This window comes from Conger conger, chromosome 2 (assembly GCF_963514075.1).
Source record: "Conger conger chromosome 2, fConCon1.1, whole genome shotgun sequence".
Lineage (NCBI taxonomy): Eukaryota > Metazoa > Chordata > Actinopteri > Anguilliformes > Congridae > Conger > Conger conger.
Window position 1 is genome coordinate 11650172 of NC_083761.1, and position 17855 is coordinate 11668026.

The 17855-nt window shown below is 40.9% G+C and overlaps 1 protein-coding gene across 4 annotated transcripts in view; it reads right to left on the reverse strand.

Annotated features, from left to right (window-relative positions):
* The window catches only part of LOC133116402 (calcium-activated potassium channel subunit alpha-1), a 173852-nt gene that overhangs the window by 67499 nt on the left and 88498 nt on the right, over positions 1-17855 (reverse strand). For all 4 annotated transcript variants that reach the window (XM_061225913.1, XM_061225922.1, XM_061225896.1 and 1 more), the window contains exons 4-6: positions 9160-9253; positions 8799-8910; positions 20-95 (exon numbers count right to left, since the gene is read on the reverse strand). In XM_061225913.1, the coding sequence (XP_061081897.1) occupies positions 20-95; positions 8799-8910; positions 9160-9253 (282 nt within the window). The remainder of the gene's footprint in view (positions 1-19; positions 96-8798; positions 8911-9159; positions 9254-17855) is intronic.

Below are 17855 nucleotides of genomic sequence, written 5' to 3' on the forward strand. Positions count from 1 at the left end.
CATATGAACGGAAACTTACCTTGTTTTTAAGATATTCAAAAACTGTAAAATTTCTGAGAACTGTATCAGTCTTAAGGCTCTTAAAAACCTTAAACCTGTGGGGAAGAAAACACATGGACAAACATTAGTGAAAATAATGTACAATATGAACATTATGAATGCAGTGTTGCAATACTTCAGAAAAAATTACCTGCACAGTGTTTAAATTCAGCTTTAACCATTTTATTGCTCTGCATTCCTTTGAACTAAAGCTTACAGCCTGGCTCCAAAAACTCTGTGAAAGTTCAAAATTCACAGAAAAAATTGCTTTTTCAAAAATAAGAATAAGGTTTAAAAATGAGAAAGCTAAGCTTAAACTGCAGTAAGTGTATTTAAAAAACACATATTTCAGCAGAAACATCACAATTATGAGAGACCTTGTCTATCAAGAAAATCATAAAATGAAACAGATTAAACCTGGATTAGACTGCGTGCAGGTGTGTACTAGACACAACTGGGAGGGTAAATGATGTAAAGGCTAAACCTGTAACCCTTTGGAAACAGTTACGTTCGAGAGAACCTGTGTGTAGAGCTATGGGCACACTTGGTGGTATCACACGACCCTGCTGTACCGGTCAAAACAACATAACTGTGATCCCCACCTCTGTGTCTACATTTCATTCCATTTTATTTCATTCAAGTCCATGCATCAAATTCAAATACAATCATATGCTGTCATCAAAAGGTAATATGATAAAGACCTAGATTACTTTCTTCCATAAATATACACTCACTGAGCACTTTGTTGAGAACACCTGTACACCTACTTATTAATGCCATTATCTAATCAGCCAATTGTGTGGCAGCAATGCATAAAATCATGCAGACACGGGTCAGGAGCTTCAGTTAATGTTCACATCAACCATCAGAATGGGGAAAAAAATGTGATCTAAGTGACTTTGACCGTGGAATGATTGTTGGTGCCCAAAAAGAGGGTTTTAATATCTCAGGAACTGCTGATCTCCTGGGATTTTCATGTACAACAGTTGCTAGAGTTTGCAGAGAATGGTGTGAAAAACAAAAAACATCCAGTGGGCAGCAGTTCTGAGGGCAGAAATGCAATGTTAATGAGAGAGGTCCGGGGAGAATGGCCAGACTGGTCAAAGCTGACAGGAAGGTGACAGTAATGCAAATAACCAGGCATTACAACAGTGGTGTGCAGAAGAGCATCTCTGAACACACAACGCATCAAACCTCTAAGTGGATAGGCTACAGCAACAAAAAAACAAAAAGGTCTAAAACATAAGTTTAATTTATTAAGTCTAATGTGGCCTGTTTTTATGCAAAGTGTCAACATTTTGTTAATACATAAACATGTGCCACTCCACAAAATTACACACATGATCACTTCACAGTACCAATCTCATCAATCGTGTTGGAGTCACCATTACTATCCTGTTATTACCAACTCAGTTCACAAGGCACAATGTTCAGAGCCTGTCCAACATCAAGCTTCAGCAAAACATATTCCTAAGCCCAGAAATGTTCAGACCAAAAGCTCAAAATCTTTTACTGACATGAGGTAAAGGACGTGTGGATGAAAAACGTGGGCGTGATGTAGAGAGACAAAGCAACGCTCAAGAACGTGTGCAATGTCATTATTGTTGTTTATGAAAGCACAGTGTTTGTGAAGGAAAAGATTAGGGATTTAATGAAACACTAAAACCTGGCCTATCAAAGGAAGAGAGCTTGCATAACACCCAATTTGTCCCTGTCTAGATTAGTCTGTGTGCCGTTGAGCCTGTCTCTAATTACGTTTGTCCCTCAGACTGTGCCAGGTAGGTCCTGCTCAGAAGGCCAGCGAAAGGTCTCGGCCTGGTAATAACATCATAATTCAAACACGTATTCACACACATATTTCACACATCCAGGTACTTCTGGAGCTATCCGTCATTCCGTATTCTCTCAGTCCTGAAGTGGCCTTGCAAGTGCGGCTCCTATGCCATCTGTTTCCCACTTCAGCAATGTACAAGATGCTAAGACACATACATACCCAATGTTATCATCAGCCATAATGGTGAAGCGCTAATCGACTTTGTACCTGTGGCCTGCTTTTACCAGTTGAGAAAAGGTGTCAACATTGTATTAATACACAACCCTGCCACTGCACAAAATTACACACATGATCGCTTCACAACAACAATCCCATCAATTGTGTTGGGAGTGCCTATAATTTCAAGACATCCCTTGAGAAAAAAAATTATACTAAATTATACCTGATTCTCAGAGCAAACAGCTTAGCTGTTAAGTTTACGACTATTTGTCAGGATAAAAGAAACACGATAAAGCAATGAAGGCTGAGAAATGAAATAAATGTATTCCAGTTTGCGTTCAAGCTTCAGTGCGCTTTGTGAAAGGCTTGAGCAGCTCTTTACACACGCCGCCAGTGCCCAAAGATAGAGCCTCCACAGGTGGCCTGGGAAAAAGCACGGTCATGGACACGGAGGCACTGCTGCCAGCACACCCCGCCGGCTCTCCGAAACTCAGGCTCCTTACCCCAGTACGAGACCACGCGGAAACAGGACCTGAGCTTAGCGCGGGCGCTGTCCTGGTCCTCTTTCTCTGCGGCCTGCCCGTGGCCGACTTTGACCCGGTAGCCGTTCTGAAAGAGCTGCCCGCACGACTTCTTGCGTCTCCGGGTGGTGCGGGCGGTCTCGGTGTGGGTTCCTCCATCCGGCCCCCGGTACACTAACATCTTGGTGGGGATCATGGCTGTATGAGGGCCTGGCCGCTCCTGATGCAGGCGGGGAAACTCCTACGATCTACGTGTCGCGCGTGCCGCAATCCTCCGGCTCCGCACCGGGTCTAAGGCGTCCCCGCGGAGATAGCGGCTCGGCTCCTGGCACTCACCGGGAATTCCCGACGCCGTCTCCCGCCGGCATTCCCGATCCCGCCGCCGGCAGGACGGCGGTACCCCCGAGCCGGGCGCTCCCCGCGGCCGGACGCGCGGCACGCGGGCTGGGCATGTCGGCGCGCAGCGAGAACGAGGCGGAATGAGAACGAGCTCCGCGGCGCACGTCTGCAGCAGATTTAACAGGGATACTCACGATCCCAGCCGTGATCAGCCGCGTCCGGAAGCTTAAAAAAACCCTTTTCCATCAGGATATTACAGCATAAGCTCCTTTAGGAATCGCCCGGAGAGAGAGGACGCCCAGACAACAAGCCCGCGGTCTCAATACATCTCATCTGCTGCCATACAATGGGCTTTTTCTCATCATCATTTTACTTTTGTAATCTATGGGCCATTCCTCTGGCAGATTTGCCCCTCATTCCATTGATGTGTGCATGTGTTTTATCACCACCAGCAAAGTACTATTTACAGCTGAAGTGCTATTGCAATTATTCTAGTTCAATAATTTAGTTCATCACAACCAAGTTACGAAATACAGGTCGCAATGTGCAACAAAAATAAATCCACAAAGCTGTTACTGTACATAGATATGAGATAATTAAGAACCCCAAAATATTCCATGGATGGCTTTCTGAGCATCAAGTTAAAGTGACTTACACAAACTGCACATGAATATTCTCTTAACCAGTGACTGTGCAGCTCAACTGGTAGATTGTGCACTGTATTCATGCATTTTTACACATTGGCGTTCTCCCAATTAGACAAGCCTGTGAATATTACTGGGCATTTTACACAAAGAAATTAAGGGATTAAAAATTTGTTTGAAAAAAATTAATGGAAAACTGTGAATTCCATGTAAAACACCATTATGAGTGTAACAGTCGGTTAAGTGCATGGAGAGTTATAACAAACCTTTTATTGGGTATTACTTAGTGTATTCAGCATTTTGCTTTTATCTTATAAAAAAGCAGACATTCAGATTACCCCCCAGATGTTATTACTATGTCAGTGACACAAACCATCAACTGCAAAGCCCTTTTTTAAAAGCACCAATTCTAACCTCTAACAAACAGTGTTTGTGGGGACTTTACAATACATATCACTGCCTACAAAATTCCTCTGCCAACCATGTACATTAATATACAGTAATTATGTAAAAAATGAACTGGTTTGTGGTTCTGAATGCAGGGAAATATGTATGCAAATGTTTGCTTTTTGAATGTACACAAGGGTCAAATATAAAAGGCACAGAGTCGGACGTGGTAAACAGTGTTGGATCAGTCTGCTCGGAGTCTGAGTCCGGATCTTTCTCCGAGTTCATTCGAAAGTCCACGGAGCGGCACGGAAGGTCAGGCGCTCCGTAAACCCGGCAGGGCGGGACGCTTTTCTCAATCAACGGGGATCAGTGTCGGAAAGCCGGGATGATGCACCGCATGTCCGAGCGAGGATTATTTCCCCGGCGAAATGTTTTCACAGATTTCAGCTGCTAACATGACTTACATGCGCAAGAGCTTTTTCCAACCGGATCGCTTCTTTCTGAAAGGAAGTCATGTATGAAAAAGGCTTAACCGTGGTCTTTATGCTCACTGTTAAGGCGCTGAACACGCTCTGGTCAGAGAGACTTCCAGCTCGGGAAGCTTTGACTTAGGGTACACGTGTGTGCATGTTACAGTGTAAGTGTTTATTTTTAGCCATTTTGTCCGTGGGCATGCCATCTGTAAAGCTTATCACAGTTATATTTGTTGATGCTGTCGCATAACACACAGACCCCGTTTCTCAGTGAAAAGGTCCCACGGCCTGGAGCACAGTGCACCTACACAGTAGAAGGTCTAGGGCCGATTCAACTCAAACAAGGTTCATATGAGTCTAATAGGGACAATAATTGAACACTAAACCATTTACTGTCCAACAGTACACCCATGATTAGGTTTGCTCGCAGCTATACAGCATATGAAACATCTGACCATGACAAAATTAAGATGACTGAACAGAGACTGTGAATCAGATATGGTTGTGATGTTGATCCACCAACCACTTCGCCCTATGGCGGAAAACACGTTCAAATTCAACCGGAACAAACCGGAACCAAATTAGCACCAAACTATGGTGCAGCCATCTCCTGAAGTAACATGTTTACCTTTGGGGACTGTTTATGAAAGATGAGTGCCATAGATATAAGCCATACCTTTTATCCACTGTATCAGACCACAAAATAACAACCCCACCACAGCACCACCAAGTCATATATCGGAGTATTCTATGGAGTGCAGTGTGTTTAAATTTTAAACGGATAAGATATCTAGTCCTGATCCAGCTGTTACCGTACAAAACCCACTTTCATTTGTCTGCAGACATATTCAAGATCGCTTTGATCCTGATCAAAAATATTAAAAGTATGTCCTTTTGAAAACACACCACAGTGCATATAACTACACATTTGCAGAGAAAGCATCCTTATATGGGATTTATGAAAGGCGTCAAATAACTGTGGGCAGCAGGAATCAAACCGCACTGCATCATTATAACCACTAGATGGCAACAGTCATATACAAATATAATGTTCAGCATAGATCCATATACGCAATATCTTTAGTGAACCATGGTTTGTACATGAATAATCCAGTAAATACATGATCAGTGATGCCACTTTATGATTGTGCTTTTTGTTCCAAGGGAGCCTGTCATATAAAGCACACACAGAGTGGTGTTACTCCCAGTCAGGCTGGTCGGTAATTAACTTGCATACAGGCTTGATGGTTCATTTGTATTGTATTGTACTGCATGGCTGCAGATCCGGACCGCGAGGAGGGGAAATCAAGGAGACAGAACCGGAGAGGATGGTCATTAGCGGATCATTGTTCACTTCCCCCACAGGCTCTCAGAAGTGATTTACAGCCAAAGTCAGTCAGGAGATTCATCTTTATCTGAAGTGAGCAGCTTCAACGGCTCATTCTTAAGCCTTTTTTTCCCCATCCGGCCCCGTGTTATTAGCACAAATTGGCGGACAGCTGCGAAATGAGAGGAATCAAATATTCAATGACTCTTTCTCAGAATAATAGCATAAAGGAGTCTTTTAGCGCTGTTATGAGCCGTGAATACAATGCAATAGTTATCAGTGGAGGGGTCAGGGCTGAAGAGTGGAGGACAAACCTTTTTTTCAGCAATTTCAAGGGGCATTAAGTGGAGGCCAAAGTATTTCCCTCAATTTCTAAATATTACTAAAGCAACTGGGACCCGCAACGTCGGCGGTTCAAGCCCAGGTGTAGCCAGGATAAGACCCATGCAGCCGTTGGGCCCTTGAGCAAGGCCCTTAACCCTGCATTGCTCCAGGGGAGGATTGTCTCCTGCTTAGTCTAATCAACTGTAAGTAGCTTTGGATAAAAGTGTCAGGTAAATAACTTTAATGTAACGTAACCCATAGTGTGTATTGGGTTCTGAGGGAGTCCCACCTTTTTAATCTCCTCCTCAAGAGATATAATATACACATACTGCACTGTACATACACCCGCACAGCGTAAAAAGCACTGGGCTAGAGATATCCTCATTTATCCACCTGGACACATGCATGCTGGGTCTAAAAGTGTAGCCTACTAGGTTAGCAAACAATTAAGGTTTTGAAAACAGTACAAGCAGTGGTTGAAGTGGAAAAGAAAATATGTGCCTGTACTCATTTGCTGTTAGCTTGTCCCAGCTGTTTAAAAAAATAGCTTGAGCTGGTCAAACCATGTCAAGCTGGGAGCTGGTTTGAACTGGTCAACCAGCTGTTTCAAAACCTAGCTTGAGCAGTCTTTTTCTGTGGGGTCCCCCCGCGCTGAAAGCTGAAGAGCTGTACACTGTACAAACACAGGTCCACTCTCTCCCACAGGCACATTATACCTCCAGCCAAATTACGGGCGGACTCCCCGGGTCTGTTAATCTGGGCCCTGTATGAGGACACATGGCCATATGGAGACAGGACAGGGGTCTGAACAAGGACTAGATTTAACCAGAAACCAATCAGAAAATCCCTTTAAAGAATGGTGGGGGATTTCTGCCAAATCTGTCTGCCACTAATTCCCACTTCAGCCTGCTAAAATCACAAATCCCTGCGTCTCATTGGCTAAGCTGATGGAGAGATTTACCGAGAGAGAGAAGGGGAAAGAGAGATAGAGAGGGAGAGAAAGTGTGTGTGTGTGCGTGTGTGTGTGCATACACACTGGGCATTGGGACTCGGAAGGTACTGATTAAAAGTGTACGTGGATTAGATTAATCACACGTAATGTTCACACCAGGCAGTAGGACAACCCCAGAGTATAAAAATAACAATAATATCGTATAGTGCCACTCATGAGAAAACACATCCCATACAATTGCAGAAGAACAATGCAATCTCCATATAATATTCTATCAAGTGTGATTTCTTCTCAAGGTAGCAAGCAATTAATTTCCCCTGGATCATTTCCATGACGACCACATCCACGTGGAATTCCACATTCCTTTAATGCAGATCTAATTTGACCACCTAGCACCTAGTTTGGCCTCTAATCCCAGTAACCCAACAGGCCCAGATCTCAAACTGCCGAGAGATGTCCAGCACTTATATTGCCTCCGATGAGGGACAGCTGCTAATGCTTCCATTTGAGAGCAATGCAGAGAGCGGCAGCCCTAAGATCCTGTCGAACCGAAATGGCCACCCGTGTGCATTAACAAAGCGTTTTAAAGAGAGTTGCGTCCCTGCTTCGCCCGGACCCGACGACGCAGGCCTCCACCCCCACCCCCCTGATGGCGCACTTCTGGCGCTCCTCATTCGCCTCCCCGCCAGGGCTGATGCAGACTCGCCGTGACTGAAAATCATTACTATCAGAAGAGGAAGTAACCGGGAAGCCACTCCGCCACGGCAGTACAGCACAAACCCATTAAAGGCATCCCGGCGAGTGACAGAGCAGAAACGCGCTCTGAGACTAGAGAGGGAGCAGGGCCGTCAGACATCCGGAACATTCCGCGTGCTGAATGTAGGGCACTCGAACGGATAACAGGTGCCGGTCCGTTTTTATCTTTATTTCAAATGACTAGCGCGATGCATTGCATGTACTTATCAAGAACATTAACGCAAACACTCCTTATGCAGTACCACAATATCTTTGCGTTAAAATATTGCATAAGAATTGCAAATAACTCTAATCAAGTACTACGACAACCCTTCAAAACACTCATGGGGAAAAAAATCTGTGGTACGAGCCTCTTGCAAGACTGACTTTTCACAAGAAGAAAACAAAAGAGATGACATCACCATGCCGCATAATAAGAGCAGGAACTGTGAAGCTTCAGGAAGAACAACAGTAAACACGGAGTCTGCCATCTCGAGCCCTTACTGCTGACTACCAGCTCCAGGGCCGGAGACCAGTGACTTCCCTTTCTGACAGGGCACTGAAGAACTTTAATTTAATTATTTAGTACCGTAAGAGACACACTTAAGCACTTCATTTACTTCAAATTTGTCTTAAATCATATAAAGATGCATCTGTCTTTTCCATCTCACATGAAAACTAAAAATTCAGCTGGTTCTTATTGTAGTTACCTAGTTACCTAGTTACCATTTATTGTAACCTCAGCCATTCCAAACCACTGATAGATTACACATTTTAAGATCCCGTTAGTCATACACATAATGGCCACTAGATGGCACCATCATTTTATTTTTCAATACATAAATCCTTGTTAAAAGATCACGTAAAATGTCATGGATTATTCGTTTTTTTTTTTATATTTACACTTTCTGATACATTTCAAGAGATCTTCTGTTATCTGTTTAGATTGTCTACACCGAATGACTAGGTGTCACACTGAATGACAAGGCAGCACTGACTCATGCCCTAGCGCACAAACTCACAGACAGGAACAGAAATAATAGGGAGAAGGGATGACTTACCAAGCCAGCTTCTGTTTAAATACACAGACACAAACACCGGGGGGACCGTGAAGAAGTCCACTACGGAGTTTACTTCCAACCAGAACCACAGCTTATCATTGGCTGCTATGAACTGGAGAAACAGAAGGAACATTTCATTCATAACACATTTCGACATCCAGCAAAGAAAGCAAGGTTAAACTGTTCAGGTAAAACAACTGTCAATAGTTACCACAGTGATTTGTGAATAGCAAAAAACAATTTATAAAAAAATTAGTCAAAATTGCTCAACATTGCCAAACCTATTCTCCATTTCACATTTGTAAAAGATAGCTACATGAGACAATGGGCCTGTGAGAAATTGTGAATTGTATGTACTTACACGCAGACCAAAGTACAATAAGAAGAATATGTTGAAAGCCATGTCGATCTGTAATGTGAAATCTTCGTAGAAATTCTGACAGGATTCAATGGGGCTATTAAAACAACAGGAAAAAAGGACATTCAGTATATGTCAAAATATAAATAGTGTACATTTTCTTCCACATGAAACCAGGTGCTTTACATAATAGCTCACTAATAGCCTGCAAAGATGCATTCTTTCCTGTAAATGCTTTTAAAAATCTATATTTCAACTAAGAAACATTTCATAAGAGGTAGTGTTATTGTCAAGACAGTTCTCTGTAGGAAAAAAGACCATGCATACATTGTCATACAGGCAAGTCATTTGATACGTTTGAATACCCCTGATTAACCCTTAAAGAACCAAACCTCAGCATCCCAGATATTATATACTCATTTTTACCGAAAAGGAATATGGGGCAATATGTACAACAGACATAAATTGAACAAGATGGAGACAAAAAGGAATTCCTATATTGTCCTACACCTACAATGAAAAGTTATCAATTTGAGAACCAATACTGAATTGACGCTTTCAATATCTGGAGCGTGAATAAAGTTACAAATTAGGCAGAGGATGGAAGCCATAAAATAGACAGGGTGTGGGCAGTACTTTAAGGGTTAACTGACACATGCATTGTATTTGTTCAGGCAGCGATTGCAAATGCTAGCATTTAGTGCAGACTCATCCTTAATGCCTGTACGTGGCACTAAGAATCAAAATGGAGGAAATGTAATGACTTGGTAGATCACAATGTAACTGGGACAACAAGAAGCTGGTGAACCAGACCTGCCACAGTCTTCACAGAGTCCTACTTTCAAAGCGTGTCATCGGGTGCCACAGACATGATAAATGGCTCCTCTATCAGGTCATTACACATGCAGTTTGTTGACAGCTTGTGAGCGCCAAGAGGCATTGCAACACACCCACATCTGCGATACACCCAAGGATTTTGCATATGCACAAAAACAATAAATAAATACAAGAAATTCCCTGCATTACAAAAATTTGTCATTGAGGCGTCACTGTAATATGTTTATGTCAAGATGCGGTGTTTTAGAAGTTTCCAAAAGTCCCCTTTTCACTTCTCATATATTCCAAATGGTCATGTAAAAATGTCAAATTACAAAAAAAAGGATACTGGCGAGGTACCGATTTTGGACAGAAGTAAAATACTATGTCCTTACATAATGTGAGATTTGAAATAGCAGACAAAAAATTTATTTAGTCTAGCACACACAAGTTCCATTAGTACTGCATTGCGAAATAGTAATACATTGATGGTTTATTTCAACCAAATAAAATGACTGCGATAGAAAATATTTCAGTTATTTACCCTCCCATAGAATAAAATTACTCCTCATACTGAAATGCAAGTTAAAACAAGAACCTGAATGCTCTGCAACTTGATGAAATGTTAAAAAGCATTATGCATGTATTTAAACATTCATAATTAAATGCACATGGAAACTTACGGTATTGGAGGATATTGTGAATTAACTGAAATTACGTTACCAATCGACTCGTTTTTGGAAGACAATACAGGATATCAGACGGCAGATAATATACTTTCTCCAATATTTGTTTTAACAAAAACACCAGCAGCAGCAACAACATGCTACACAGAAGCTAAAAGGTACCATGCATACTTACAGAATGAAGTGAGAGACACTAAAGAATAGTGTTGGTGAAATGACAACAGTACATTGTGCACATAGCAATCGATATTAAAATGTATACATGCTAAAGCGTCTACCAAGAAGAGTTTTCAAAAAACTTTCTTGGAAATCAGACTGCAGACACCCAGTACTCCTTTTACCACAACAAATTCAACGAAGACAGCAGGTTCTTCACTGTTCCTATTTATATTCTTATCTTAAAGTACTGCTTTTGTCCATTTTAGTTAAAGACATACAGTAAACAATGTTCAAATGTTAAATGTGGTTAAGACACTACAAAGCAGGAGAGCTTAATAACAGCCATAGTGTTTTTAGTTTTGTGTCTGAAAACAAACTATTTAAACTTTTTTTATTGGTGTGACCACAAAAAGAGATAAAAAGTAGTATTTAAGCAAAACATCTTGGAGTGTTGTGAGTCATTTTTATAGTAATGAAATCCACACTGTAACATTTAAGACTTATTGCCAGAAAGACCAAAACCAAATAGAAAGTCAATAAACAGCCTTTGGAACTTAAGATGCACACTTGTAGTGATCAAATACTGAACATATTTTCTGTCAGAGTATTGAATAAACTGCAGAAATCTGTACCATGAATTTTACAACAAGTAATGCTTTGCCAAATATATCTATCTAAAGTTAAGCTGCTTACTGCAGGTATCCAAAGTAATACTTGTAAGTCCCAAATCTTTGTGCAGTCAGAACTGTTCACAACAGTTGAGGAAAGAATATACTATATTTTGAGCTATTATTAGTGTCCCATGCAATGGTAACATGTAATTATCAACATCATTTCCTGGATGCAGTCCAATTTGTAATTAGGCATGCAAGTCTATCAAGTGTGGAGTATATCAGCGTAATAAATATCATTATATCATATTAGCATAAGCGTGTCCAATAAGAATGCATAGGATATACGCGCTGGCTTCTAAGAGCTTGCATTAATATGGCATATAAAATGTAATTGCAAATTGTTTTGATTTTAGGTATACATACTGTATATAATCCACACTGATATCATTTAATCTAATCATTAAAATACCAACACTGCAACACATCACTTATTTTAAAAACCACAAATACAATATACAGTACAATACATAGAGAAATTCACAGATATCACAAAATACAAAGCATGTTTATACAGTGCCCATGAGATTTTCCAGATGTAATCAGTTGATGTACATAAAGTGAGTTCCTGTTTTCTTGTGAAGTATGCAGTCCCTTCAAACAGCCAGCAAAAGCAACAGTAACAAGACATGTGACAGGACAATAGACTGAAAATGAAAGAACATTCATTCAATAAAAAACAGGACTACACAGAGCAAACGACATTAAATCACTGGTATTGATTGGAGAAAACCTCATTATTATTTATAAATTGAAATTACATGTTTTTAGGCCCAGCACCCTGTAAACATAATGGAAATGTATTGATTATTAACACAACTGTAAACTGTACGGATTAACTGAGGGACATAAAGTTATAAGTAATGTTTCAAATCCATTCCAGGTCCCAGAAGTACAGTTGACACAGTATTTATATCAGGTAGAATCAATGACTCAATATTTTCATGATTTTTTCAAGATTTTTGATGTGTAATAATAGTCTTATTACTTCTTAATTTCATGAAGGTTAGTTTTACATAAGTAATAAGGACAGACAGTATCTGTGTGTATGTGCAGGTACAAGTTGATGAATAATATACTGTATGTAAAAATATCTATACCTAGTGAGAGCACACAACTCTCAAGCTATTTAAGAAAAACATTTAAAAAAATGTATTTTCAAACAATAGAAAGAACATCATCTACTAGCTCACACCCACTTAATTCCATGCCTTGTGGGTTGTTTAATTTAATGTGTTGTCATCCCATCCTCTTAAATGAAAAATTAAAATGATATTGAATTCAGTTGAACAGACTACTGTACATTTACACTGATTGCTGGTTAGCTTAAAAGTGTATAATACATCTATTTCTATTTCTTTGTCAAGGAATCAGAGACAGTCCTTCTCCATATGCCACCCTCTGACATGAAGTACACCTAGACCAGTATACTGCTTATGATATTATTACAAATTCACCAGTGGATGAACCACCTTTTTTAATAATATCTTAAAATTCTATCTACTTATGTTCATGCTAACCATCATTCTTACTTAAATCAACACAGCATTGATTGTAAGTAGAATGGAAAAAAATAAAGTTAAGTGAAGTGAAATGTGATACACTTTTGACACACATAAGACAGCTGTATGTTTATGTTTTGTGTCTTGCTGTGGAATATGTTTACCACACAAAACATATCCCTGAACATAACACAGAAAAGACCAGATAGGTATAGTACTATAGGTTAGTTAACTTCTGTCAAAGAACAAAAATGCTCATTTCTGCATTGTGGTTTGTATTATATTTGACAAAAGGTGCCAAATATAATGCTAATGCTTGTTCCTTTTGAGCACGTTCTTTGGTTGAGAAACATATTTATTGGGGAGAGTTTTGGGAAAGGGGAACTCAAACAAAAGAGATTAGTTCAAATCGAACGCATGCACAACCATTCACTGCGCAAGACATGAGGTTAGATGTGTCAGCAGGCTGAGGTGATGTGGTCAGTGCTGATGGGTTACAGGAAGAGGAGGGCACATGCATCTGGTCCATGGCGTGGCTGCCATGCAGTAGAGACCTACATCAACGAGCCTGTGGTATGTCCCCTGGGCAAGAGATGGTACGAGACAGGGCCTGGTTAATACATCAATGAGGGATTCGGGCCAAAACACTACTGCTATAAAAAGAATGATTTAGTACCTGCATGAATCTGGACAAATAAGGAAGGACTAAAATATCCTTAACATTTTTGTCTTCATACTTGAGGTACCTCTTTCTGGATAATGACATGTCATTTCTGCAAAGGCTACTGTAATGAGGTGCAGATTGTGTCAGTGTCCCTCTCATACGGTCATACATTATGCAGAAATCTCCTCCATCTTACCCTCTCATCTTAAAAGCACTCAGATCATGCACTATAAGGCAATGCACTAAATTAACTGTGCTCAGGAGACGTCTTCAAAAGGCACAGATCACCAGGATAATCATAGCATAAATGCAATAATATACTGATGCTGAAAAAATACATTTCTGACCAATTCCATTAGCACACTTCACTTTTTATCCAGTGAAGAGGGAAATAAAACACTGAAATGTAGCTTAGGGATATTTACAGTTGCGATGAACAATCCACATGACAGAAATTTGCAATATCAATCAACAAGATACAATTATGTAGTAACAAATGTTTTGAACGGTTCATCCACTACACCAAGCATATTCCTGTTTGCAGACATTAATAACGTTGAGCTGCAGTGTATACGACTACGCAGATAATATATAACGTGCTGCCATTACCAGATAGCCTTGTTCTGTTATTCCGTCTTAGTAATGTGACAAGTGAGACAGCTATGAACAGAATCAAGTCACTTTGCTGCACGAGTAATTGAAACAAAACTGACTCTGGATCCATTGTCTGAGTGAAGAGGGGGGAACCACTGCTGATTTCAAAGCAAGACGGACAGGCTATTACTGTGTACAGCCTTAATCACCAGTGTTCCAAGGCGTCTAGGATGTGGGGCACGCTTTCAGTCAAACATATGAAGCTCTTTATTGTGGAAGAAAGTGTCTTAAACTGCTAACTGTTGCACAATAGAAGAAAAATAAAACATAAGCAAAGCATTTCTCCACATCTAGAGAGCAATTAGTGTGTAATAAGAATGATATGTGAAATTCTCCATCTGTAATTACAGATTAGAAGAAAGAAGAAGCAGCAAGAATTGAGCAACAATCGGTTCAAATAAATGCGAATGCAATTTTCTTGCTACGACCATCACAAAACATTTTTTATCAGCTACCATGTTGATTCTTTCCTTGGGTAATGGCATGTTCATTCAGACTTGATACATTTGCATTGAGTTGTCCCAGGTGGGCTGGAATATTCTGAAACATAACATAACTATTCGTAAGGATATATCACAATTTTGGCACACAGAAATGTGGTACCCCAGAACAATCTAGAATATATCTAGCTGGGGACCCCTTCAGGCTTTGTGCAGAGGAAATTGGGTCCATAACGATTTAATAAGCCCTAAAAATGCATTAGGAAAATGTTCTGGAAGAGGCAATGGCCTTCTTGACTTTAGGCATGATAAAAGTCTCTGCTCAAACTCTTAAGTGCTGGCACTATATTCAAGTCCAGTGGAGCCATCTGTATTTAGGACCTGTGTCTATTGGGTTGCATCACATTACCAAATGAAAAGCCAGGAGCAATATTGAGAAAGGTATAAAATGTTATTAAAATTGTCACCTTTAAACCCTGGCTGCACTATTTTGTACATCTTTTCAAATTTCAGATTGCCTGAGGCAAGATGGCCAACTCGGCTTCACTCAGGAAAGATGGATATATCATGGACATAAAGTTTTCCAGACAATTTGAAATTGACTGAAATGCCAGGAGCTTTGCAGACTGCTATTGGCTCAAAATACTGACGTGCATACACTAGCCTACACATACGATACCATACAATACCATTAGTTAAACCTGTTATAGGACCTGTTTAAGCAGGTCTCTGCTACAAAGACTACTGTAAGAATCAGTGTTCATTTCAGTGTTAAATCAACTCTCATGGAGTATGTTTTACTCTGATAGAGTATGCATGATTGCTCTTGGACTCTGTTTACTGTATGCATTAACATTCCACTCCCTATGTGTAAGTATGTGCATCTTCATATGAGAGAGTATAATCACCTATCAGGCTGATGGTGCATTTTAAGCTTATTACATGATTGTTATTCTTATCAGTGCAGAATACTTAAAAGAAAATTGAAAAAGAGACAGATTTACGCTTCTTGGGATTTTCTTCTTAAACATGAGGGACAGATCTTTTATGACCCTTTTTCTGTTTGGGTTATCGTTTAGCTCGGTTGTTTTGTATCAAATGAATGAATAATAAAATGTATCATGAAAAATGAATAATGCAATGCTTGGTGCTTAAATACGTGAGGAACGGCAGGTTTCAGGATCTGCATGAGCTCCTCAGTCTTGCAACTGCAAAAAGCTCTTCTTAGTTATCCCAAGTTTATTGAAATGAGAGAAAAATGAGGTAAGGCAGGTAGAACGTTGAAGGCTCTAATGTCCATCAGGTGACACACCCTGCTCTATACCGTTACGAGGAGGAGAGCAGCGGCCTATACCAGGCAGATGGAATAGCTATGACTGTAACTCAACCCGCCTGCTCGGATTTCATAATTAGTCGACAGTTGACGGCTACATCAGAACGCTTTAATAATGCAGCGGAGGAAGAGGGTGTGGGATGAGAGTCATTAACACATCCGGCCTTTACGAGCCCACCGAGGGGCACCAGGAGAGCTTACAGAGCGGGCGCGGCCCCGCCCATGGTCAGGGCAGACTGCAGGAGCGCACCCTAAGAGCCTGGGCGAACGACGCTAAAGGAAGCTTCTAAGCCTCATCACTGACCACACTCCCCAACCACAACAACCAGACTAATGTTCCTTTTAGGCTAATGTCCTTCTGTTAAAGCAACAACACATTCACTCTGATTCAGCACACTCGCTCTGATTCAGCACATTCTCACTGATTCAGCACATTCCCTCTGATTCAGCAGCACATTCACTCCGATTCAGCACATTCACTCTGATGTTCCCGGTTTTAGTATTACTAGATTTAACAGTATCACACACACATAAATATGTGTATTCTTCTGATATGGCTATTTTCTGTCAATTGTCTGTCTTTGTATATCACTCGAATAATGTCTGCAGGGGTTGTCACACATACTTTTGCACTTGCACACATCCTTATGCACCCTAACCCATGCACTTGTAAATTGCTTTGGATTAAAAGTGCCTGCCAAATGACAAAAATGTACAAAAAATCCTTGCTAAATGGCTCAGCCAGAGTCTCCCACAGACAGGGAGACCACTCACCTCCAATCAGACCACTTCCCGACTCTTTCATATGTATGACCAGACCACTTAACCACTCCACACACTGAAGTCTTTAGAGATATTCTCAGAACAGACTACCAGAATGCTCTGTGTTTGTCTCTCCCTGGCGCATTGTAATAAACCTGAAATCTCTCAAGAGAAGTTGTCAGCGTGTTCTTCATCATCCTGCATTTGATTCCACGGAGAAAAGCAAACTATCCTAACAGCATCTAAACATTACTAGCTACTAAATGTACTGTTTCCCCACATTCAACTTATACAGGCTGTGGCCTAAACCAACAGAGATGCCTCCACTTACTACAAATGCACACCGCCTAATTTACAGCCGACAGCTTCCTCCTGCATAGTGATGGATGGTGATTGGTCACAGACAGGAACTTGGCGCTTTCCTGTTCCACCGCAGGCCTGACCCTTGCATTATAGAGATTAAACAGTTTCATCTGTGCGGTGGCATTGGCCGTTCACTCAAAGGCATAGAACGCCTCAACAGTGCCGTATCCAGCAGATGGATTCGGCCTGGGAAATAAATAGGGGTCAGAAAGGCAGCAGTCTCCGCTCGGACACAACAAAACGGCGCTAGGTTGCGGTAAATTAAAACTTCAGGCACACTGGCGCGTTGCTTTTCTCCCAAAGAGTTTTCGGCGAATAAAAGATGTGTTTTCACAGAGAAAAAGCCCTCCGGAAAAGAAACGGTGATAAAGAGGGAATCCATATCTACAACGAGCCTGGCGTTTTCATGGTTTCAGAACCCAAAGTCCCTGTCCTCGGGCTGGGATATTCCGCAGTACCGCATGCTTCGAAGGCCTATTTCTGCATGGGCCCTCAATCAGCACACAGGTCAAGGAAAGGGCACCAGCTGAACTGCTCTCATTGAAATCGGCCACCAACATTTTTTCAAACAGAAGCTGAAGCAGAATTCAAACTAGCACAAACTGTTGTATTTAAGAACACCAACCCCTGGTAAAACATCTAGGAACCA